The sequence below is a fragment of the Strix uralensis genome, chromosome 13 (genome assembly GCF_047716275.1).
Source record: "Strix uralensis isolate ZFMK-TIS-50842 chromosome 13, bStrUra1, whole genome shotgun sequence".
Taxonomy (NCBI): domain Eukaryota; kingdom Metazoa; phylum Chordata; class Aves; order Strigiformes; family Strigidae; genus Strix; species Strix uralensis.
Window position 1 is genome coordinate 3,181,243 of NC_133984.1, and position 19,600 is coordinate 3,200,842.

A 19,600-nucleotide genomic window follows, 5' to 3' on the forward strand; every position below is an offset into this window, starting at 1 on the left:
TTATCATTTTCATTGTAGTCCCAGAAGTGTTAGGCAAATCTGAACCAAAAGCACACGGAAATGCTGCAGCACATAAGTCAGTATAACTGATCATAGAAAAACTAAACGGTGTGACAAGAGCAATGAAGTACCTTCTAAATATCCTTCTTGTTACTTGACTTGCAATTCATAATTATAAATTTGAAAATAATAAATTTACTTCAACTGCTGCAATTTAGTTACTACGACAGACTTCATAATAGGACCCATCCCTTCTGTTTTTCATATAGTGTTTTAGTCACACTATTTTCATTCAATCTTGGATCTGTTTAACAGCGTATAGCTGGATAAATTGCAAGTTTAGATTTTATAAAGTTAATATTGAAATTATGTAGTGCTGACACCCAAGGAATGTAAAATTAGCACTGTGCAGCTAGCCAAAGATGTAAATACTTGCTGGCATACATCAGTAGTAGGCTGGCCCATATGGGTAAGCTTCATATGCGATATTTTGTTCTACTTGATTTATATATACTGAGTAGTATTGCATCATACAGTTTTTGTCACTCAGTTGTTAGGCAGTGTAAACCCATGGAAAGCTTGATGATTTGTGTGTCACAACTTTTGAGGACAAGTCTAATGTAAATTAAACTTAAAATTTGTTTGCTTATTTATATTAACACCATTGGCAGCATTTAAGAGTCTTAAAATAACTATATGTCTATTTTGGGTCCTGAAACACATGAATTATCCATCTTGATTATGTTGCAACAGATTTTATTCATAGATTGAATTACTCATGCTATGATTAATTCACTTTTTTACTGTAATTCTAATTCATTTTAGAAATATAATGCAGTTTGTAGGGAAATTATTTATATATTTATAATTGAAATTCACAGGAGTTACTAAATTGCCAGCCACTAAAATTCTTATTTTTATTTTGACTAAGATTTAGATGTCAAAACTTTTTGGTAAGACACCAGCATAAAGTTGCTTTTTTGTTTTTGCTAAAAGTGTATTCACATGTGCAGATAAACCAGCTTCAAGACCTTTAATTTCTGGCATTTCAGCAAATTGATTTTTCAATTCTTTTGAAGGGATAATTGACCTCAGAGCCAGTGTTTAATTTTGAAAGATAATAATTAGCTCAGCCTCGTCACAGTCAGGAAAGGAGCTAAAAAGAGAAAGAACCAGGCCTTTGCTTTTCCAACTAATGTCAGGTGAAGTTAAACATGAATGGTGGTGTTGACTTCAGTTTCCTGCTTACCTTTTATTAAAGTGATCAAGTTTGTATTCACATTGAATTCTAGCAATATCTTTCTTTTACATGCTTAGTCCTGTGCAGAAGAGCAGGCTGCCAAAATTCTGCAAATTCCCACTAAAAGGAGAAAGTGACACTTGAGCCAGGTAGTTCTTCACACCATCCTATAAAGTACGTTGGTAAAATCCTGTTTATTTTAGTGCAGAAGGACTGGGACGGCTGTAGTTGTGAGCTGGCTGTTGTAACCAGGTAGTCGAGCTCAAGGGCAGCACTCCCCGCTACGGGAGACACAAAAGCCCTTATGAGAGAACAAGCAGGTGAGGAGTTGTAACACAGCTTGTGTCAGGGAGGTTGGGCAGAGCAAGGTTAGGAATGATAGCAAGCAGTAGGCTGATGGTAAAAGCTGTGCTTGGAATAGCACCTATAACACACTTGGAATCAGTGTCAAATATTGACTATTTGCTCTATTGGCTGGGTTTTCCTTACTGATAGAATAATTAATGATGTCTCCTCCTGCTCTCCAGCAGCTGTGTAGGCTGTAGAATCTATTGATTAGTCAGCAGGTGCTGACTGTTGGAGTGATTTGACCTCCTCATAGATGTGTCTCTGGCATTTTATTCAGAAGTAATTGCAGTCTTTTTCCTCCCAGTGGCAGTTGGTGTTTTTGTTGTATTGCTTTCTCTTGTCTTTGTTCATTTTGTTTGTTTGTCTTATGTTTTTAATATTCATACACAAAAGGGATGGAAATAATGGGTGAGGTTGGTGAGGACTGTCCAGCTGAAGAGCTCTTGCCTGTTTCCTGGAAGTCTTGATCGGTATGCAGTGAGGTCATGAATATAAGCTTCTACACATCAACTTTAGTTCAGATAAATCTTTTCTTCACGTTTGACACCTGGCTCTTGTGCCATGGGCAATTTATGTTATAAGCTGGCTCCAAAAAGCATCCAGGAACTGAACTAAGTTTTGATAACATAACTCCTTTTCTGTGTGGAACTTCTCCAACAGTTTTAGAGCTAGACCACTCTCTGTAGCTGCAAGTGGCTCTTTTTCTCCCTTTCTTAAGAGTCTACTTCCTTGGACAAGGAACTTGAACTGTTACTCAAAGACTATTTTGCTTTAAAGTTTCTGCATTGTTTGAGATGGGGCAATCTGTCCTCAGCTCTCTGACTCCATATCAAACAAGTGGAGTAAACGTTCAGCCTTGTCCAAGTCTCCTAGCTGATCTACTTCCTTAATAGACAACTTCCACTGAGAGTTATTTCTCAAGGTGATGTATCAGCTCTTTTATTCTTTTCTGGTTATTTTCTCTTGAATTTTAAGTCGGTGTACTCTGCGTCAGTGGAACGCTCTTGTAAGCTAGTGCACAATGCAAGTAAATTGCCTTGAATTCTCAATTCTGTACTCCTGAGTATGACTGCTGATCTCCTGCATGCATTACAAATTTGTCTTACAGATTTAAGATCTGGTTTCAATGAAGCATTTAAAAATGGTTTGCTAAATAGCAGTTGGCTGTGTTCAAGTGGCTTTTCAATGGGTTTTAATCCATTTTAATGTGATCAGAATAAGCTATATTTAGGATAAAGGAGTATTTCAGCTCAGCAATCCCAAAATTATGTGAATGGTACATATAGAATAGTGTGTGTGTATATATATATATATATATATAAAAAATAAAATCTCCAGAAGAACTAGTCTGTCACCAATATTATCCATTGGTAAATTACCACTTTCTGTGTTCAAATGGTTAACCTAGTGCTGTCTTGGAAGTGCAGGAGCTGTAGTGTATTTGCAGAGTATCTTCAGCACACTTAAGCAGTAAAGATGCTATATAAAGGACTGAGAGACTTTTCGTTACACACATGGTTGGTCCAGCCCTGTCCCTGACTGTGCAGTAAGCTCAGTATTTGTTGACCTAACAGATTTACTTCTACGTGATGTAAATTCACTCAGTGTATTCCCAGCGAGACTGTGACTGCTTGTACTCCCCACGGAGAGGTAAAGAAGGTAGAATGGTTTAACAGTCAAAAAAGCTGTTCACCAGCAATAGAAGTGTGATTTCTAGATTACTTCATCGAATTGCCATCTGTAAGCAGAAAAAACATAATTCTTTATAACTACAGTTTTTATAAATACAACCAATTATTGTTATTTGATAACAATATTTCTTTGGGCACTGCTTTCTTTCCTCCTTCAACATTCGTTGTTTTAATTGTGTTCTTCAATTCCCCCTCCACAGCCTCTATGTAAAGTTAATTATTATATCTTGTCCTTAGTCTCCTGCTGACCAGTGTAAGAAAATCCATGCTGGTGATGAGGTAATCCAGGTCAACCATCAAACTGTGGTAAGTATTTCGGAAATTCTGTTCTGCAGGCTTTGCCTATTCCCACTGCTAAAAAGGTAGTAATTCTTCTTAGAAGATAACTGCCAAACTAGATTATTATTTATGGCTTTTAAAATATCATAACCACTGCTTATGCTTAATAAAAAAAGGTACAAGTTGAGTCAGTAACCAGCCCAGAAGGATTAAGCCAAATTTACATTTTGCACAGCTGCTGTGCAACATCATACTCGTTATATAAGGAGATCCCAGAATATTTCATTGAAGTTCTTAGACTTCTATTATGGATATGCCAGCTAGTTTAACTTTTTCTCTTAAACATGATTTTGCATTCTGTATAATATGGGATTCAGATTAAAACACAGAAGTGCTGTAACAGCCATATATTCCGAACCTGTTGGGGGAAAAAAGCATAGATGACTAGTGTTGATAGAAATCTGTCAGATTTTGCTTTCATGCATTCTTGCAAGCGGATTTATTTTTAAGCAGACGAGCAGTTTTATGAAGTTAGTGAAACTTAATCTCTTTAAAATCACATAAGCATGTGTATGCAGAAGTGCATGCTGAGCCTAAGGTATTGCAGTACACGATTTGCACACGTTTAAATGTGCCTACCATTGATTCCTTTCACAGCTGTATGTATACAAAGCTCCATTTTGTTTTATGTAGAAATACAGGAATAATATGTTTCTGCAGTGTTGATAGAACTGTATCCTGACTTAAAACGCACATGAGTTCACTGAAGAATTAATAATTTATTTATTTTCTAGACTAAATTATTTGTAATCGAGCTCTAAAAGCCTATTAGAGTGCCTATCTAAAAGCCTATCAGAGCCTCATCCAAGGTTGAATGATTATATTTTTCTTCCTGTTTTCTGATGACACAAGCTGCTGCCTTGTAACTGATGTTAGTTCCAATGTTGGTGATTACTGAAAAAAGGCAGTCAGGTTTTGTCCCAGGACTATCTTAAGTCATAGGGACTGTCCCTTTTAAAGAAAATAAATTGTATGTTGCAGAAGAATGGAAGCAGCGTTGCTGGAACTGCAGGTGAAAGGAACACTTGTATTTATTACATGAGTAATAAATATATGAGTAGCATCGACAATGACAATGATAACTTCCTGAAGTGCTTATAATTTAGCCATTTAACTTTGTCTTGCTGAACCCCATCTCCAAACACAGCAGCAGCAAAGTTAAGAAATCTCTTTCTATCTGTCATTTGTGCAAGGTGGCGTGCTGGGTTTGTGTGTGTCGTGGGGTTTTGGTAGCAGGGAAGGGGTCTACAGCAGTGGCCCCTGTGAGAAGCTTCTCAAAGCTCCCCTGTCTCCAAGTTGGACCCACCTCTGTGCCAAGGTCGAGCCAATTAGTGATGGTGGCCGCACCTCTGTGATAACGTATTTAAGAAGGGGAACCTGGGAGGAGGAGTTGCAGTTGTGAGGAGGAGCTGTGAAGGAGAGACCTCTGCAAACACCAAGGTCAGAGGAAGAAAGGAGAAGGAAGGGGAGGAGGTGTGCCAGTGCACAGACCCCCCTGCAGCCCGTGGTGAGAGGGCAGGCTGTGCCCTGCAGCCCACAGAGGTCACCAGTGGAGCAGATGACACCTGCAGCCCGTGGAGGACCCCACGCCAGAGCAGGTGACTGCACCTGAAGGAGGCCGGGACTCTCTGGGAAGAAGGCCCTGCTGTTGTAGTTTGACGCTGGGAGGATTGCAACACAGGGGAGGGACCCACACCAGAGCAGCGCGGGAAAGGCTGCGGCCCGTGGGAAGGACTCACGTCAGAGGAAGTTCATGGAGGACTGTCTCCTGGGAGAGGGAGCCCATGCTGGAGCAGGGGAAGAATGTGAGGAGTTCCCCCCCACTGCCCCCAGGAGGAAGGAGCAGTGGACCAACTGTAACCCCCATTCCCTGCCCCCTGCACCGCTGAGGCGGAAGAAGGAGAGAAATCAGGAGCAAAGCAGAGCCCGGGAAGAAGGCAGGAGAGGGGGGAGGTGTTTTTAAGATGTGATAATGCTTCTCACTCTCTTACCATGTCTGTTAAGTGTTGTTGTTGTTGTTAGTGTTTGAATTAAATCAAAGTTCTTTCTCTTCCCCTATTGAGTCTGTCTTTTGCCCATGACCATAATGGGTGACTCATACCTCCCTATCCTGATCTTGATTCCGGAGCGTTTTGCTTTATTTTCTCCTCCCCATTCCTGAGGGGGAAGGGGTGAGAAAGGGGCTGCCTGGTGCTCAGTTTTCCTCTGGGCTCAAACCACAACAGGTGGAAATATGAAAATATGACTATTAAAATCTTATGATTAGACAGCAAATATTTTCCCTTGAAAAGAAGTATAACATTAATTCACACTTTAAATGTTAATGCAACATGCAGCTCTTACCTATATTAGAGGGGTTTTATGAGTTGTCAGTTACAAGTTGAAATATGCATTAGACTGGCTTTCTCCATCAAACATACTTTTCAAGTGATAGACCTGATTTAATCTTTACTCCCATAGGTGAAATCCCCTCATTCAATTCATAATTGGCTTTCTGGATAGCATCTCTTTCCATGTGTGTTATTGCAACAGGCCCAAGGTGTGTGATACTTGCAATCCCTTTCCATTTAAGGGCAGTACCAACAGCTGAGTCAAGTGGCATAAAATACCTTTTTCTAAAAAAACCCCACTATTAATTATTCATTCTGAAGTTTATATCAAGCTAAGAAAAGCGATAAATGGCAAGCTGTTTCTTTTGGAAATTTATTCTTCCTTTGAAATGCCTGGGAAAGTCTCATTCTGTCTTCACTGTGACTTTGGAAATTCAGACAGTAATATGGAGTGTTCACATGTTTCAGAGGTATATGTCCAACCCTCTTCCCCTCATGGACTGGAAGTTTTAATGTTTTAAGTATCCCTTTGATGTTTAAGTGTGCCCTCTAAGCCACTTCTGGTACGTCTTGCAGCAAGCTACACTTAGCTCTGTTCCTTCTTCACCCAAAATATCACAAGTTGTGGTGATTAATATCATTACCATTATTTCCATTAGTGGACTAGAATAATTCAAAGGCAACAGCTCATTAAATTTCCATGTAGTCAATATTTTAATACTAGCAAGACCAGCTCATAAAATGAGGTGTAACCCATTAGAAATGAATGTCTGGGGGGGCAGTTGAGTAACCTTACAAAAGAAAGGCTTGTATATCTCCGTTGGTCTTACAGGTTTTTCAGAGCTGTAAACTGTTCTGCTCACCCGGCACACAAACCCAACCCTTCCTCATATACCAGCCTTTGACTCCACAGCTTAGCAAAAGCAAGTGCTAGTAGATGTAAAACTGTAAAAGAGAAAAATACAAAGCAGTTTGAAATTATACCTAGCCAAAGCTTGCTTGTTCAGCTGCTTTGTACTTCTCACTTCTCTCACAGTGTTCTCCAGCTGTGTTTCTTGTCTGGTAGTTGGTAGTGCCATTTCTACTTTTAGTTTGATTTCTGGACTGGAGATTAAATGCTTGCTTGCTTGCTTTCTTCCATTCAATATTTTATTCACTTTAAGTTAAATGTCACATCTTCATTCCTTCTGAAATGAAATTGCAGCAGAAGTTTGCATTGATTTATAACCAGTTATGATGGTTTGCTTTTCCCCTTTACCTTGTTCTGGAGCTGAAAGAACTGTAGTGTTTCTTTATTTCTTTAATGTATCATTCTGTTCAGTTCATTTCATATGAAGCATTTAGCATTGCTCTGTGAAGAGGCAAATTATTGCATTTAGTATCCTAAATACTTCCTGGATTGTTACAGAACTTTCAAGATAGATAGTTAAAATAGTATTTACAATATATGTATCCAGTGAAATCTACAGTCTACAGTTAGTTTTCCATAGAGACTCTATGTAAAGCATTAAAAGCCTAGGTAATAAAACTATAAGTGTTCATGTTATTTCTTATTCCTGCTTTTACCTGTTCATTGGTAAGGAAGTCTCCATGCTTTCATAAAAAGCATGTTAAGTTATACAGTGTAAAAATGCAGAAATAGACTTTCTTCAGATATTTGTATTCTGCAGAGATTCTGCATCCAACAGATTTTATCTTTGTTGTTCTAACAAAGACATTTTCTTAAGATTAAAGTTTCTGTAGCATTTTGGTTGTTTATCAAATATAAATACAGTTCAACACAATGTCTTTTGAAAGAACCTGTTCTGAAGATGATTAGATAGAGGAATTTTGTATTGCCACTAGTGAAAATACTTTCCTGATTAGAGAAAATATGGATCTCTTTTGATAAATTCCAGTCCTGTAACTGACTACTGGTATCATTTAATCTGAACTAGGCCAATGTATTTTCTAGATAAATTCATATTCACTCATTTAATAGGATCATTTGAGTTTTAAAACTTGCATTGATGTTCCCACAACCTGCAATAAATTCTTCCGGTAGTTAATTATTCTCATTGCTGGAAAAAAAAAGTCAATTTATTTGTAGTCTACATTTGTCTGGCACAAGCTTCTAGTCCTTTGATCTTGATGTATTTTTATCCATCAGACTGGAAAGCAGGTTTCTCATTTAGGTATTTTCAGGATGCAATCAAATTACCTCTTCACTTCTTTTTTTTGTAAGCTTGATAATTTGAGCACTTCCAGTTTGTCATCCTAACGCATGACCCTCCTCAGCAACCTCTTTAAATTCCCAACTGTAATATTTTGCATATTTAACACTGAGTTGCAGAGCTGTCTGGTGAAAGCATTCATTCATGGGTAGGGCAGTACTCCTGTGGTAAAAGAGTACAAATGAGACTACATTAATGTAGCTATTACCAACTAGCTCTTTACTCTTTTTGAGGCTTGTGTTCGTTTTTCATTCATACACAGGCAAAAATGAAACTAAGAGGACACTTTTATTTTTTCCTTAAGAAAACCCCACTGTTATTTCAATTTAAGTTTGACTCCATCAGGAAGTCCATTTTAAGAGAAGAATCATTATCTGTTTAGAAACTGTGAGAGGAGTAAGTTTTTAAACAGGTTTAAGAAGATGTAGACTTGGAAATAGTTGTCCCTGCATTTGAGTGGAGTCAGCACAGAAAATGGCATTTCTAATCCTGGAGGCACTTCTCTGGGGTTGTATAGCAATAGCAGAGGACTAAGTAAGCTGTCAGTGCCAGTCCCATTGAATTGCTGGATGTGTGGAGGTAAGCATTTTGGGACTGATGTAAGTAGAATATTTTGGCTGTATGTTTTCAAAATTATTCTTATTACCTACAATTAATATACTCATTTTATATAAAGCATTATCTGTATTAACTAAGAAATATCAGATAGCCAAGAGGTGGCTATATTAATACATTTTCCCCCTGAAACCAGTTATATTAACAAATATATTAAAAATATTAACAAAACAATGCCACTTATTTTACTTTACTTTTAAAATAACTTTTCAATGTACTTGAGAGTTTAAAAAAAAAAAGAAAAAGTTCAGAAAGTATCAAAGGAAAGCAGCTTACAAATTATATAATGCAACAATTGACAGAGTTAGAAAAAAAAGACTTCCTATGTGGAATCTGGTCTAACTAAGGAGCACTCTGCAATACAATTATAAAGATCAAAGAAAGAATAATAGTACTTTAAGCTAGAAATTAATTAAATCAGGCGATTCACCACTGGCTGTTAAGATCATTTAATCATTATCCAATTTCCTTATTTGCTTTTGTGCTTGTCCTTCTTGCTTATTAGATTTTAATAAAACAGCATAAGAAACTTTAAGAATAAATTATACATTCTAAAGTACTACCACACTCACTCTTTATTTTTCCCTACAGTAACAACAGGCACTAGTTCTGCCAGTGCCTTTTAGACTTTTTACTTCCTCTCTTATAAAATTATACAGAAGTGCTGAGTATGCCACTGCACATTTATTTGTTTGCAAAATTAATAATTACACCTTAGGTTCCATGGGTAGTATATTTTCTGCTGCTTAGTTGAAATAGTAAATTTCATATTGTCATTTATTTCAAGCTGTCTTATATATGAGACATGATTCTTTAGTCACAGAAATGGGACTGTCGTGCAGTGAAAATAGGCTAAAATTAAAGCTACAATAGTCACTAGCCAAGAAACACTTGTTTCTTTCAGTTTTCCATGAAAAGGATAGTATCTAACATAGAACAAAACAACAGTCATAACAAATATATAGGTATATACATATTCAGGATGAAAGCAAAGTTGGATAATTTAATGCCAAATCATCTACGTGTCTGTTTACTGAAGAGACTTAAACTTTCAATTGCAAGTCCCTAACCAAGGATTTTTAATGAATTGTCTGCTTTAGGATAACACTGTATGCTGGGGAAATGTAAGAAGCAAAACTTTTACTAGTCAATACTTCACAAGATTTAGTAGGTGATTTAGAGAGCAAAGGCTAACTACAGACATGAAGGAAAGTGGCAAGTTAGGTGAAATGCAGCATAAATTTGTGAGTATTAAATTGTGTTAACATTCTACGTTTGATAATTTTTCAGACAACAGAAATATTGCAGATTCAAATAAGTATTGATCTAGCTGCCTGACCACCTGTAAAATATTTGATCTACTTCTGTAGAGCAATGTGTTTGATAAACTAGGAAAAACAGACTTTTCAGAAAAATGAAAACTTTTTTTTGAGGATTAGTATTTGAAGGTCATTTGATGGGACAGAGAGCAATAATAATGCTTTTAGTAATAATTCCTGTTGAAAGCTAGATGTTATTCAGGAGCAACTGGCAAGACTCCAGAAGTCAGAATGTAGTAATTAATCCCAAATCAACTGAGCGCCATAGAAGTGATGTGACTGAAAATGGCAAAGATGAACTTGGAATTAATCAGGAACAGGTTTCCAGGAGAAATATAGTTTTAATGCCATTGTCTTGACATTGGTAATATCTTGTCTGAAATACTGTGTGATGTTCGGGTCATTTACAGTCATTAAAGGTGTGAAGTTACATATGAACATTAAAAAAATATAATGACTAAAAAAGAAAATGTATCATCTGTCTCATATGAAGAGAATTTTTTTTAAGGATTTCAATTTGGTTAACCCAGCCAGCTAGATCGGAGACAGAATTCCTCTTCCTTAACAGACAGAAGCTAAAGAGAAAGAACTCTTTAAGGTAAAAAACAATGTTGTGTAAGAGCAAGCATCCATACAAACATCTGTAAGTAAATCTGGTAGAATTCCAGAGGTCTGTCTAAGATGGTGTTTGAGGAGCTGATGAAAATGATTACATTATAGTAGCCTGCAGCTATGTAGAAGAGTAAAGAAATGGAGGTAGTAGCCTAGAAGGGCTCTTTCAGATTTAACACCTTTGCTTTGTGGTGTAACATGTTTGTCAGGTTATCTCTAAATAGCTGTTGTTTTTAACTAATCTAGTTACATACCCATACTTGATAAGGTTATTCTTTGGAATGATGGATGCTGTGCTTTCAGTACTTAAAGGAAGCTTATAAGAAGGATGGGAACAGACTTTTTTAGAAGGGCCTGTTGCGATAGGACAAGGGGTAATGGCTGTAAACTAAAAGAGGGTAGATTTAGACTAGATATAAGGAAGAATTTTTTTATGATGTGAGTGGTGAAACACTGGAATGTGTTGCCCAGAGAGGTGGTGATGCACCATCCCTGGGGACATTCACGGTCAGGTTGGACGGGGCTCCGAGCAACTTGCTCATTGCAGTGGGGCTGGACTAGATGACCTTCAAAGGTCCCTTCCATCCCAAACTGTTCTGTGATTCTAAATACATGATCAGCAGCCTAATACCCTTTTGCACTGTTCATTGTCAAATTACATGCTTTAAGTGTGTCAGAACCCCTGGCACAATTAAATAATTTCAGCACTAATTTATTGGTGTTAAGATATTTATTAAATTAATATCCTAGGAGTATATTTATTGAATTGTAAATTTGAGTCTTAATGAGAGCTCGTTTTAGATGGAGGTAAATCTGTAAATGCAGTGTCAGGTCACACCATCTGTGTTTCAGCACATTGTGCGTTGTGAAATACAAGTAGGAAAAGGAAAGACAAAAGATGTCAGGAGAATTACAACTTCTTCCCCCTAAAGATGTCATTCTGTTTCCAAACAAATTGCCACATGTTACTTGTTCTCAGGATTCTGCCTTTCAAAAAGGCTTAGTAATGCATGTCTTCCAGTAGCAGATCTTACATCTTCTTGGAATCTTGCTCTATTTCTCCATTAGTTAATGAAAATAACTATGTACGATAATAGGAGAACATTTGTTTTTCCATCATCAATTATTAGTAACAGTTAAGATATTAATAAGAAGAGTGAATCAGCTACAGGTGTTAATGATAAGCTTCCCATGCAGTGACAGAAAGTAGTCTTATGATCTTCCAGCACATTTTTGTCTAATAATATTTTCTGATTTCCATGTTAATCAAACCAATTCCCTTGATTAATTTCCCTAATGAGGCAAAGTGAATTATAGACTTAAAATACGAAAGGAAGATAGCCTGTTTCCTTAACAAAAAGTTGAATTTACACAAGCCTCTTTTTTTTTTTTTTTAAATGCAAATATGAAAAGAGGTCATACTCTTAAGGTTCAAATAAGTATCCAGATGGCTTTGCTTATGTATTTGAAGAGCCTTGAGGGGAAACATCTGTCCTGGTTCATGTAAGGGTTACTGCAGTCAAAGCAGAAATACTTGTTTTCAGGTGATGTGCAATATAGTATGTTCTAATATTTCGAAAATATTGCGTACAGTTGATTTTCAGATCAAGGTAGTTCTTAAATTCCTGTTTAGTTAATGTGCTGTGTCTCTCCATCCTAGGTAATATTAAAGCTGGCATATGATACAGTGTGTAAAATATGCACAAGTCTCACAAACAAATTAAGGTGTAACCTACCTTCCTTCTGTGAGGTGTACTCTGTATTTTTGCATTTCTTAGAACTTTTTAATTCTTCAGAGTCCTGATAGATGTTTAGGGTTTGATAAGGCAGTGAAGGAACTGAGGAACCATGCTTCTGCTTTATCCCCAGAATTTTCAGGGAAAGCAGAGAAAGGAATATAGGTATTCTACCCACTAGACACTCCTAGTTCCACTATCTGAGCTGTGTCTTCTAAATGTGTACCATAACCAATATGTATCATATGTCTTGAAGAAATTGGCATGGAGGTGAATAACTGTTGTGGTGGTTTTGACTACTGGAATCCTTTGATAAGCACCATCATGTTCAACAGTTGAGCTGGTTTTCAGTTCCTTTTAATAGACGAATATATCATGCAATTAATGCCTGTGCAGTTATCCACAAATGCACCGGTTTGTGTTTTCTTCAGTCTTTTTGTCTGTGTGTCTGTAACATTAAGAATTTTTTGTATTAGTTTGTTTTTCATACAGATAATCAGTGGGTTATCATTGACCGGGTAGCCTTTATTTTAAAAAAGGAGAAAAAGTGCTTGTCCAGCATGAACAGAGTTTGGATTTATAGAAATGCCAAAATCCCTAGTGCTGGTAGTATGCATTCCAAATCCCATTCAAACAAATCTAGATCTAAATGAGAAGGCAAAAAATCCATATAGGGAGGCTCTAAAGAACTAGGAAACACACTAGTTTACTGTTGGTTAATGAAAATGAGTTATGTTTTTCTGAACAAATTAGTTATGCAGTCCCAGCTACAAAATTATTGGGTTTAGGTATACAAAATCACTACAGCACTGTGGATATTTATATCATTATACTTTTATGGTAAAGCAATTTCATGTTATAGAGATTAATATTTTTGGAACTGTTATTTTTAAAGTTGTTCTATTTTGCAGTTTCCACTAATTATCTGGCTTGCACTTTCTATGAGAAAACTAACAAATCCTTTAATGTAGGCAGTAGTACAGAATTTTTTCCCTGGAGCCCTTCTTTCCACACTGAGAACTTACAAACCAATAAAAATTATTGTTTAGAGTAATCCTAAGTGTAAGCCACCAAAATCTTAAACTTCTGCCTGCCTCTTGCTGTTTTCAGTGAGTTGTTTTGCATTCTTCTAGGTTTCTTCCATATTTAGCATCTAAATTTTTTTTTTAAAAAGTATTTTTGGCTAAAATTAAAAAGTCAAGCATTTTAAGTCAGTAAATATCAAAGTTTCTGTGATTCTAATCTTTTTACAAATTCTGTGTATCACTGTGGTAGCAATTCTCATGGTGGCACCTGACTGTATTTTGTATGTTCTCAGAGCTATAAAGTAAGACTACAGCAGGCATGTGGCTTTCCACATTATAAGTTTTGTAGGCCTGGTTTATAAAGAGATAAAAAGTAGTGCACTATATTTCAATATGCAAATACATTTAGCAGAGAACACTGCACCATGACTAGAGCATGTGCAAATGATGTGCAAAGGTGACATAATCATGTCCTCCTGAATTTGTTGATTTGAATGTAATGGGTATCCCAATTGCTCCAATTTCATTTATTTGGGAAAATAAAAAAAGTATCATATTAGTCTTTTTTTACCTTCATGAGCCTAATTTTAATGTTAACTTCCATTACTGGGTGAAATATCTTAACCCATATCGTGTAATCTGATTAACTGAATGTATATGCTAAAAATGTTAAAAGAGCAAAATACCCTTTTGCTTGCTGAATACATCTTACTATAGCTAGAAGCTAGTAATTGCTATTAAAGACTGATTCTTTAAGAATAAATGTCAAAATCTGTCTCAAGGACTGGTTTTCAACTAAGATTTTTTAATCCACTGTAATGACTTCTATTTTTTCAAAGATATTTTTAGTACTACAATTTCTAATAACGTGTCCAAATTCCTAAGAGCATTTTATCATCGCCTAGTAGTAATGACTGCAGACTGTTCTCTAATAGATCTTGGTATTTAATGGTTTTGTCATTAAGGTTCTCCTTGGAATAATTTATCACTAAATTAATTATTTATCATACTTTTCTAAAAGGAGCTCATGGAACTCTAAAGATTTCAGCATTCTGAAAATTACATCAATCTATAAAAATCAAAAATAGTTCATTTTTAATTCTATAATTGAGTAAAAAAAATATATAGCCTCTGTCATTTTATAAACAAAGCACAAACTAGAAGAGCTCGTTTGGAATGCAAGCTGACATATTTGGATTTGTTTGGCTGTGGCCTGTTTATAATTGCTACCATTTTCTGCTTTCCTGTGGCCGGTGCATTTTTAGAAAGTTTTCAATAGAACAGCAACATTAAAAATAGAATAGAACTTTAAAAAGCTATTAAAATCCTTTTTTAGAATTACGACACATTTTGCAGTGCTTTCCAAGCCAAATGTTCACGCTTGGGATTCTGGCTTTGGCCCACTGTGGAGACAGGCTAGAATCTTACAGTTTATATCCCAACTTCTCCTCAGCCTTTCTAAGAGGATTTTAATTGAAATCTCTTCAAGGTTGCCTTTATTATTTTCCCTCCACCTTCATGTGTAATCAGATATTATCATCCTCTAAAAGGAAGTAAACTATACGTGTTATAATGTGGTGATATATGTAGACTGCTCTGATTTTGAGCACCTAATTTTTTTTTTTTCTTGTTTGTTTAATAGCAGTGGGAACACACACTTTGGTCAGGAGGGCAATTATGATTAAAATGTTATAATGAACTCTGACAGGTCAAACGTAGTCAGTCAAAAAGCATAGCAAATACAACAGCACTTAATGCTTGCATATACTTGTACAGTTCCTGCTCTTGTATTCCCTAAACTTTTCATTCTTAAATGTTTATGTTTAAGACTCTGCAGTTTGGCCTCAGTAAGGTTGCGTCTGGAGAACTGCTGTACAGACTCAGCATTCTAATTCCTGTTCAGTACAGATCTGCTTGACACGAGGGCTTAAGACTTGTGGTAGTTATAACATTTATGACAGGTCTTTACTATGGTCATTTATTACTACTGTAAAAATCTGCCAAGTTTGGAACAGAAAATGAAGGGAATAATTTAATACAGGCACTTTTAGAGGTACTGGGGGCTCAGCCTTTCTGTGAAAGAAATAGTCTTTTGCAAACAATATTCTGTACAGGATTGGATCCATACTGCTTTGTTTAGCAGAACTGTGGGGAGGAAGTAACCATCAGTGTTCAAACTAAAATCTGACTCAAGAGGTGTCTTTAAAAGGATGCAATATTTAAAAGGGTAAGTGGAGAGTCCACCCTGCACCTATAAACTTTCCTTGAGTGGCAAAGCTAGAAATCATGTGTGAATAGGAGAAGCAGCAAATAAGTCAGGCTAGGAGAATCCTCCACAGCCCTCCCTATAAATACCTACACGTGCCTTGCTGCTTCCCAGAGCTGAATGGGAACCAGTAACCTGTCACCTGCGAGTGACACACTTTCCAGTATTTCCTTTCTAGGTAGGCATGTTCTTGTCATTTGAGTGACTTCAGCGAGATCCTTGGTATACTTCCTGAAAATAACAAGATGAGACTAAATGGAGGCAATAGCTTAGCCCTTGGGACCTGGGGCTAAGGTTAGGTGTGAGAAACTGTATGCTTAGGTTTTCTGACGCTAGTGGAAGAGAGACAAATTTCAAAATTTGTGGTGTAAGTCTGGTTATCCAGATCAGGTCACAAGTACATATTGACAAAAAAATACAAGCTTTAGGAGTGAATCTTAGCAAATTCTAGAAGCGTTGTGATACTTTCCTGTCTATCAGTACTAATTTGAGTGTTACAGAGGATACATTTTTTGAGACTTTAATATTAAAGAAACTTCTTTAATAATAACATTACTCAGGAAATAGGGCAAAGCAACTTTAATGATAATTCACTGGGAAGTGCTAAGTGGTAGGAACTTCTTATTTTATTCATAGTGAACAAACTAATACATCAGTTGCACATAGGAAGGGCAAAAGGACTGCTGAATGGAGCCAAATTTATTCTCTTATTTAAACTAGTACAATTCCATTGATTTCAGTGGTGTAACTTGGGAGAAAAATTGGTTGAAGTTTAGAAAAATGTGAATTTTTATGAATTTGACTTTCATTTCTGAATTTACATATCTGACTCTTTTGATGCCCTTTTTTAATTTTTTTTTTTCTCATGTGCCTGTGGGTGGAAATATGGATAGAAATTCAGCAGCACTTAAATGTGCAAGAAACTACTTTTATCATAAACATCTTTATATACTGTCATTTATATTATTATTCAGTTTTAAAACCTCTTCGACCATTCAGAATAATAGATAGTGTAAACATCCATTTAAAAAAAAAGTCCCATAAAAAAACATTTTATGTTTTCATGTATAAACTGTTCATGCTAAATTCATATTTCAATAATCAAGAAGATTAAGAAATGTCTCTAAGTAGCTTTTTGTGAGCTGAACATATAAAATCCTTTCAGTCCTAGTAACGTTCTTTTTTATGGCTGTGTTCACAGTTTCTAATAACTTGAATTACTCAACTCTATCCAGTGGCTGTATAGATAAATCAAGTAAATAATCATTTATCTTCAGTTAGGATCTTAGAGCTGTTACATATATGTTACATATGTTGCTATAGCATAGTCTGTCTTCCTCCTCAGCAGTGCCTGTTTCAACTCAGGATCCAGACTGAAATTATTTCATGACTTCTAGTCCTCATCATTTGATTTAAAATGCACAGTGATCTTAAAATTATTAAAAGGGAAACAGTGTTCACTTACGCCTTATTTTGTTGAGAAACAGATAAATAAAAATCCAGCTTCAGCAGCATCATTTCAGTCCAATAAAAGTAATCAGAGTTTATAAAAACTGCTTATGTTTGCAAAGAGTAGGCTGTCATAGACCTTTTCAATTAATGGAAGACTTCCTTCACATTTAAAGTTAAACGGAAAGCTTTCAAATTTCAGTTATGGAATTTTTCCTTAGGTTGGCTGGCAGTTAAAGAACCTAGTAAATGCATTGCGGGAAGACCCAAATGGAGTGATTTTAACCTTGAAAAAACGTCCACAGAATACCCTGGTTTCTGCTCCTGCCCTTCTGAAGAATGTGAGGTGGAAGCCTCTTGCACTTCAGGTAAGAAGGCTGTTGCAATGCTCGTGCTGTGGTAAATCCTTTGCTTTATTCAGGAGAAAACACTAGAATTTCTCTTTGCAGTGAAAGGAACAGGAGCCTCTAAAAAGTCCCAAATTCCTCTGAAATAAGGTGCTGAGATAAATATGTGTGGCAATACTGTATGTGTCAATGAGATTGTTTTCCTCCTTATTTTTTTGTGAAGTTGGGAGCCACAGGAACTCATAAAAGGAAAGAACGCTTACAGATGGTGTTACTGAAGAACAAGGCAGCCTAAGGTTCAGTAGCTTGTTTTGACTGGCAGAGGCAACACTGCCTCGCTGTTTCCATTATTTCACAGTCTGTCAAAACTACTTGTTTGTAATCAAGCGTGTCAGACCTTTTAAATTTCAGGAAAAGTCTGCTTCTGTTCCACATCTCTCATCAAGTTTGAGTTTTTGGTAGCAATGCTAATAGAACCTCTGATATTTTCTGCATATTTACTCCTTGAAAACCTGTTGATATAAAAAAATAATTTGTGAACATCACAGCTGGTTCTTCCTACATCATCAACGTATGTAGGAGAAACTGACTCTCTGTAAAAATACTGAATGTAAAATGTCATTATTAAAGGCAAGTTTTTTGAGTAAATTAGTAACTATGCATGTTTATCTTTAATACTATATAATATCCTGTAATAACTTTCATAATGTGCAAACCTCACAGCATTGTTTTGTTTGGACCACATGATACATCAATTTGTTTCTGAATAATTTTTAAGTTAACAAAACAAAGCAAACCCTTCAAGCCTATCCAGGCAAATTTCCTTCCCACCTGGGACTTCCTGAGTCTTTCAGTCCCTAAATCCTATGCAGCTGCTTCACTTAAGGAGTTTGTGTAATCCTTGAAGCTCAGGAGTGCTGACACTTGGGTTTACCTCTGGGGGAGAGGAAAGGGGCATTATAACACCCAGAGGAGATTCAGAACTCTTCAGATTTTTCTGCCATAAGGGTGCAGGAATAACAAACATTCTTTGCTCTAGCAAGATGTTTATGTATCTACTTGTGAACTTCGTCTGAAGCCTCCAGGGAGAGCAAAATGGAAATGCATTTGCAACAGAGCTTCTACAGAGATCCTCTCTTTATATTAGTACATTCAAGGATCATAATTCCCAAGCAGCACTAGTTCTGGAAGTTTTGTCAGTGTGAAAACAATATGTACTGTATACGTGGCATGGTATTTTCCACAAAACATGCCAACATTTGTCATGGTAGCCAAATAAGTGCAAGTGCACCAAGCTATTTTTGTGGAATTATCAACTGTTTCTATTTTTGTGATATGTCTTCTCCTGATGACCCAGAACACAAGAGCCCCTGAGGATCAAACGGTGCTTTAAGTGTCATCCTCATAGGATATGTTTCTTCTGTTAGAGAATAGTGTTGTAAGGGATTTAAGTAAAAACGTAAATCACTTTGGAAAATAAAAAGATGTTGAAAACCAACTTTAGGTCGTCTTTAGCATTTTTAGGTCGTCTTTAGTCTTCATGCCACAGAGGCAAGCTCAAGTATTAGGACCTGGATACGTTTTAGGACACAGTTTTTGTTTTGCCTGTTTCCTACAGTTCTCACCTGGATCTAGTATTATTTATTATTGTCATTAATGACTTGGAACTAGCATGATTAAATTTCAAGATGATACTAAAGCTTGTGTTTCCTGGACAGCTGACATAACAGCTTGATGCTGCTGGACTAGAAAGCAGTGATCTCACTTCCCTCTCCCTGTTCTTGGCTGCAGAATGTCCTTGCCTTTGTTTGACTTTGCCATTTTTTAGACTCTCTAGATCAGTTTAATTTGTTGAATTGGTAGGAAGGCTTCTTGGATTATTTATTTGTTTTTCTGGAGTTTTCTACCACTAATGGATTAAATTGGCTCTTACAGAACAGAGGCTGTCAGAGGCTATTGACAGACTTTCAGAAATAAGCAGAATACATTCAGCATAGACAGAAGGTTTTATACTCAGACAAAAGTAACCAGCTGCATGAATGTAGGATATGGAATGATCAGTTAAGCAAC

At 36.4% G+C, this 19,600-nt stretch overlaps 1 protein-coding gene across 4 annotated transcripts in view; it reads left to right on the plus strand.

Annotated features, from left to right (window-relative positions):
* Window positions 1-19,600, plus strand: part of LOC141949452 (connector enhancer of kinase suppressor of ras 2-like) — a 212,909-nt gene that overhangs the window by 122,040 nt on the left and 71,269 nt on the right. For 3 of the 4 annotated variants that reach the window (XM_074883088.1, XM_074883090.1, XM_074883089.1), the window contains exons 8-9: window positions 3,517-3,585; window positions 17,405-17,551. In XM_074883088.1, coding sequence (XP_074739189.1) covers window positions 3,517-3,585; window positions 17,405-17,551 — 216 coding nt within the window. The remainder of the gene's footprint in view (window positions 1-3,516; window positions 3,586-17,404; window positions 17,552-19,600) is intronic. The other variant, XM_074883091.1, reaches the window with a different exon arrangement.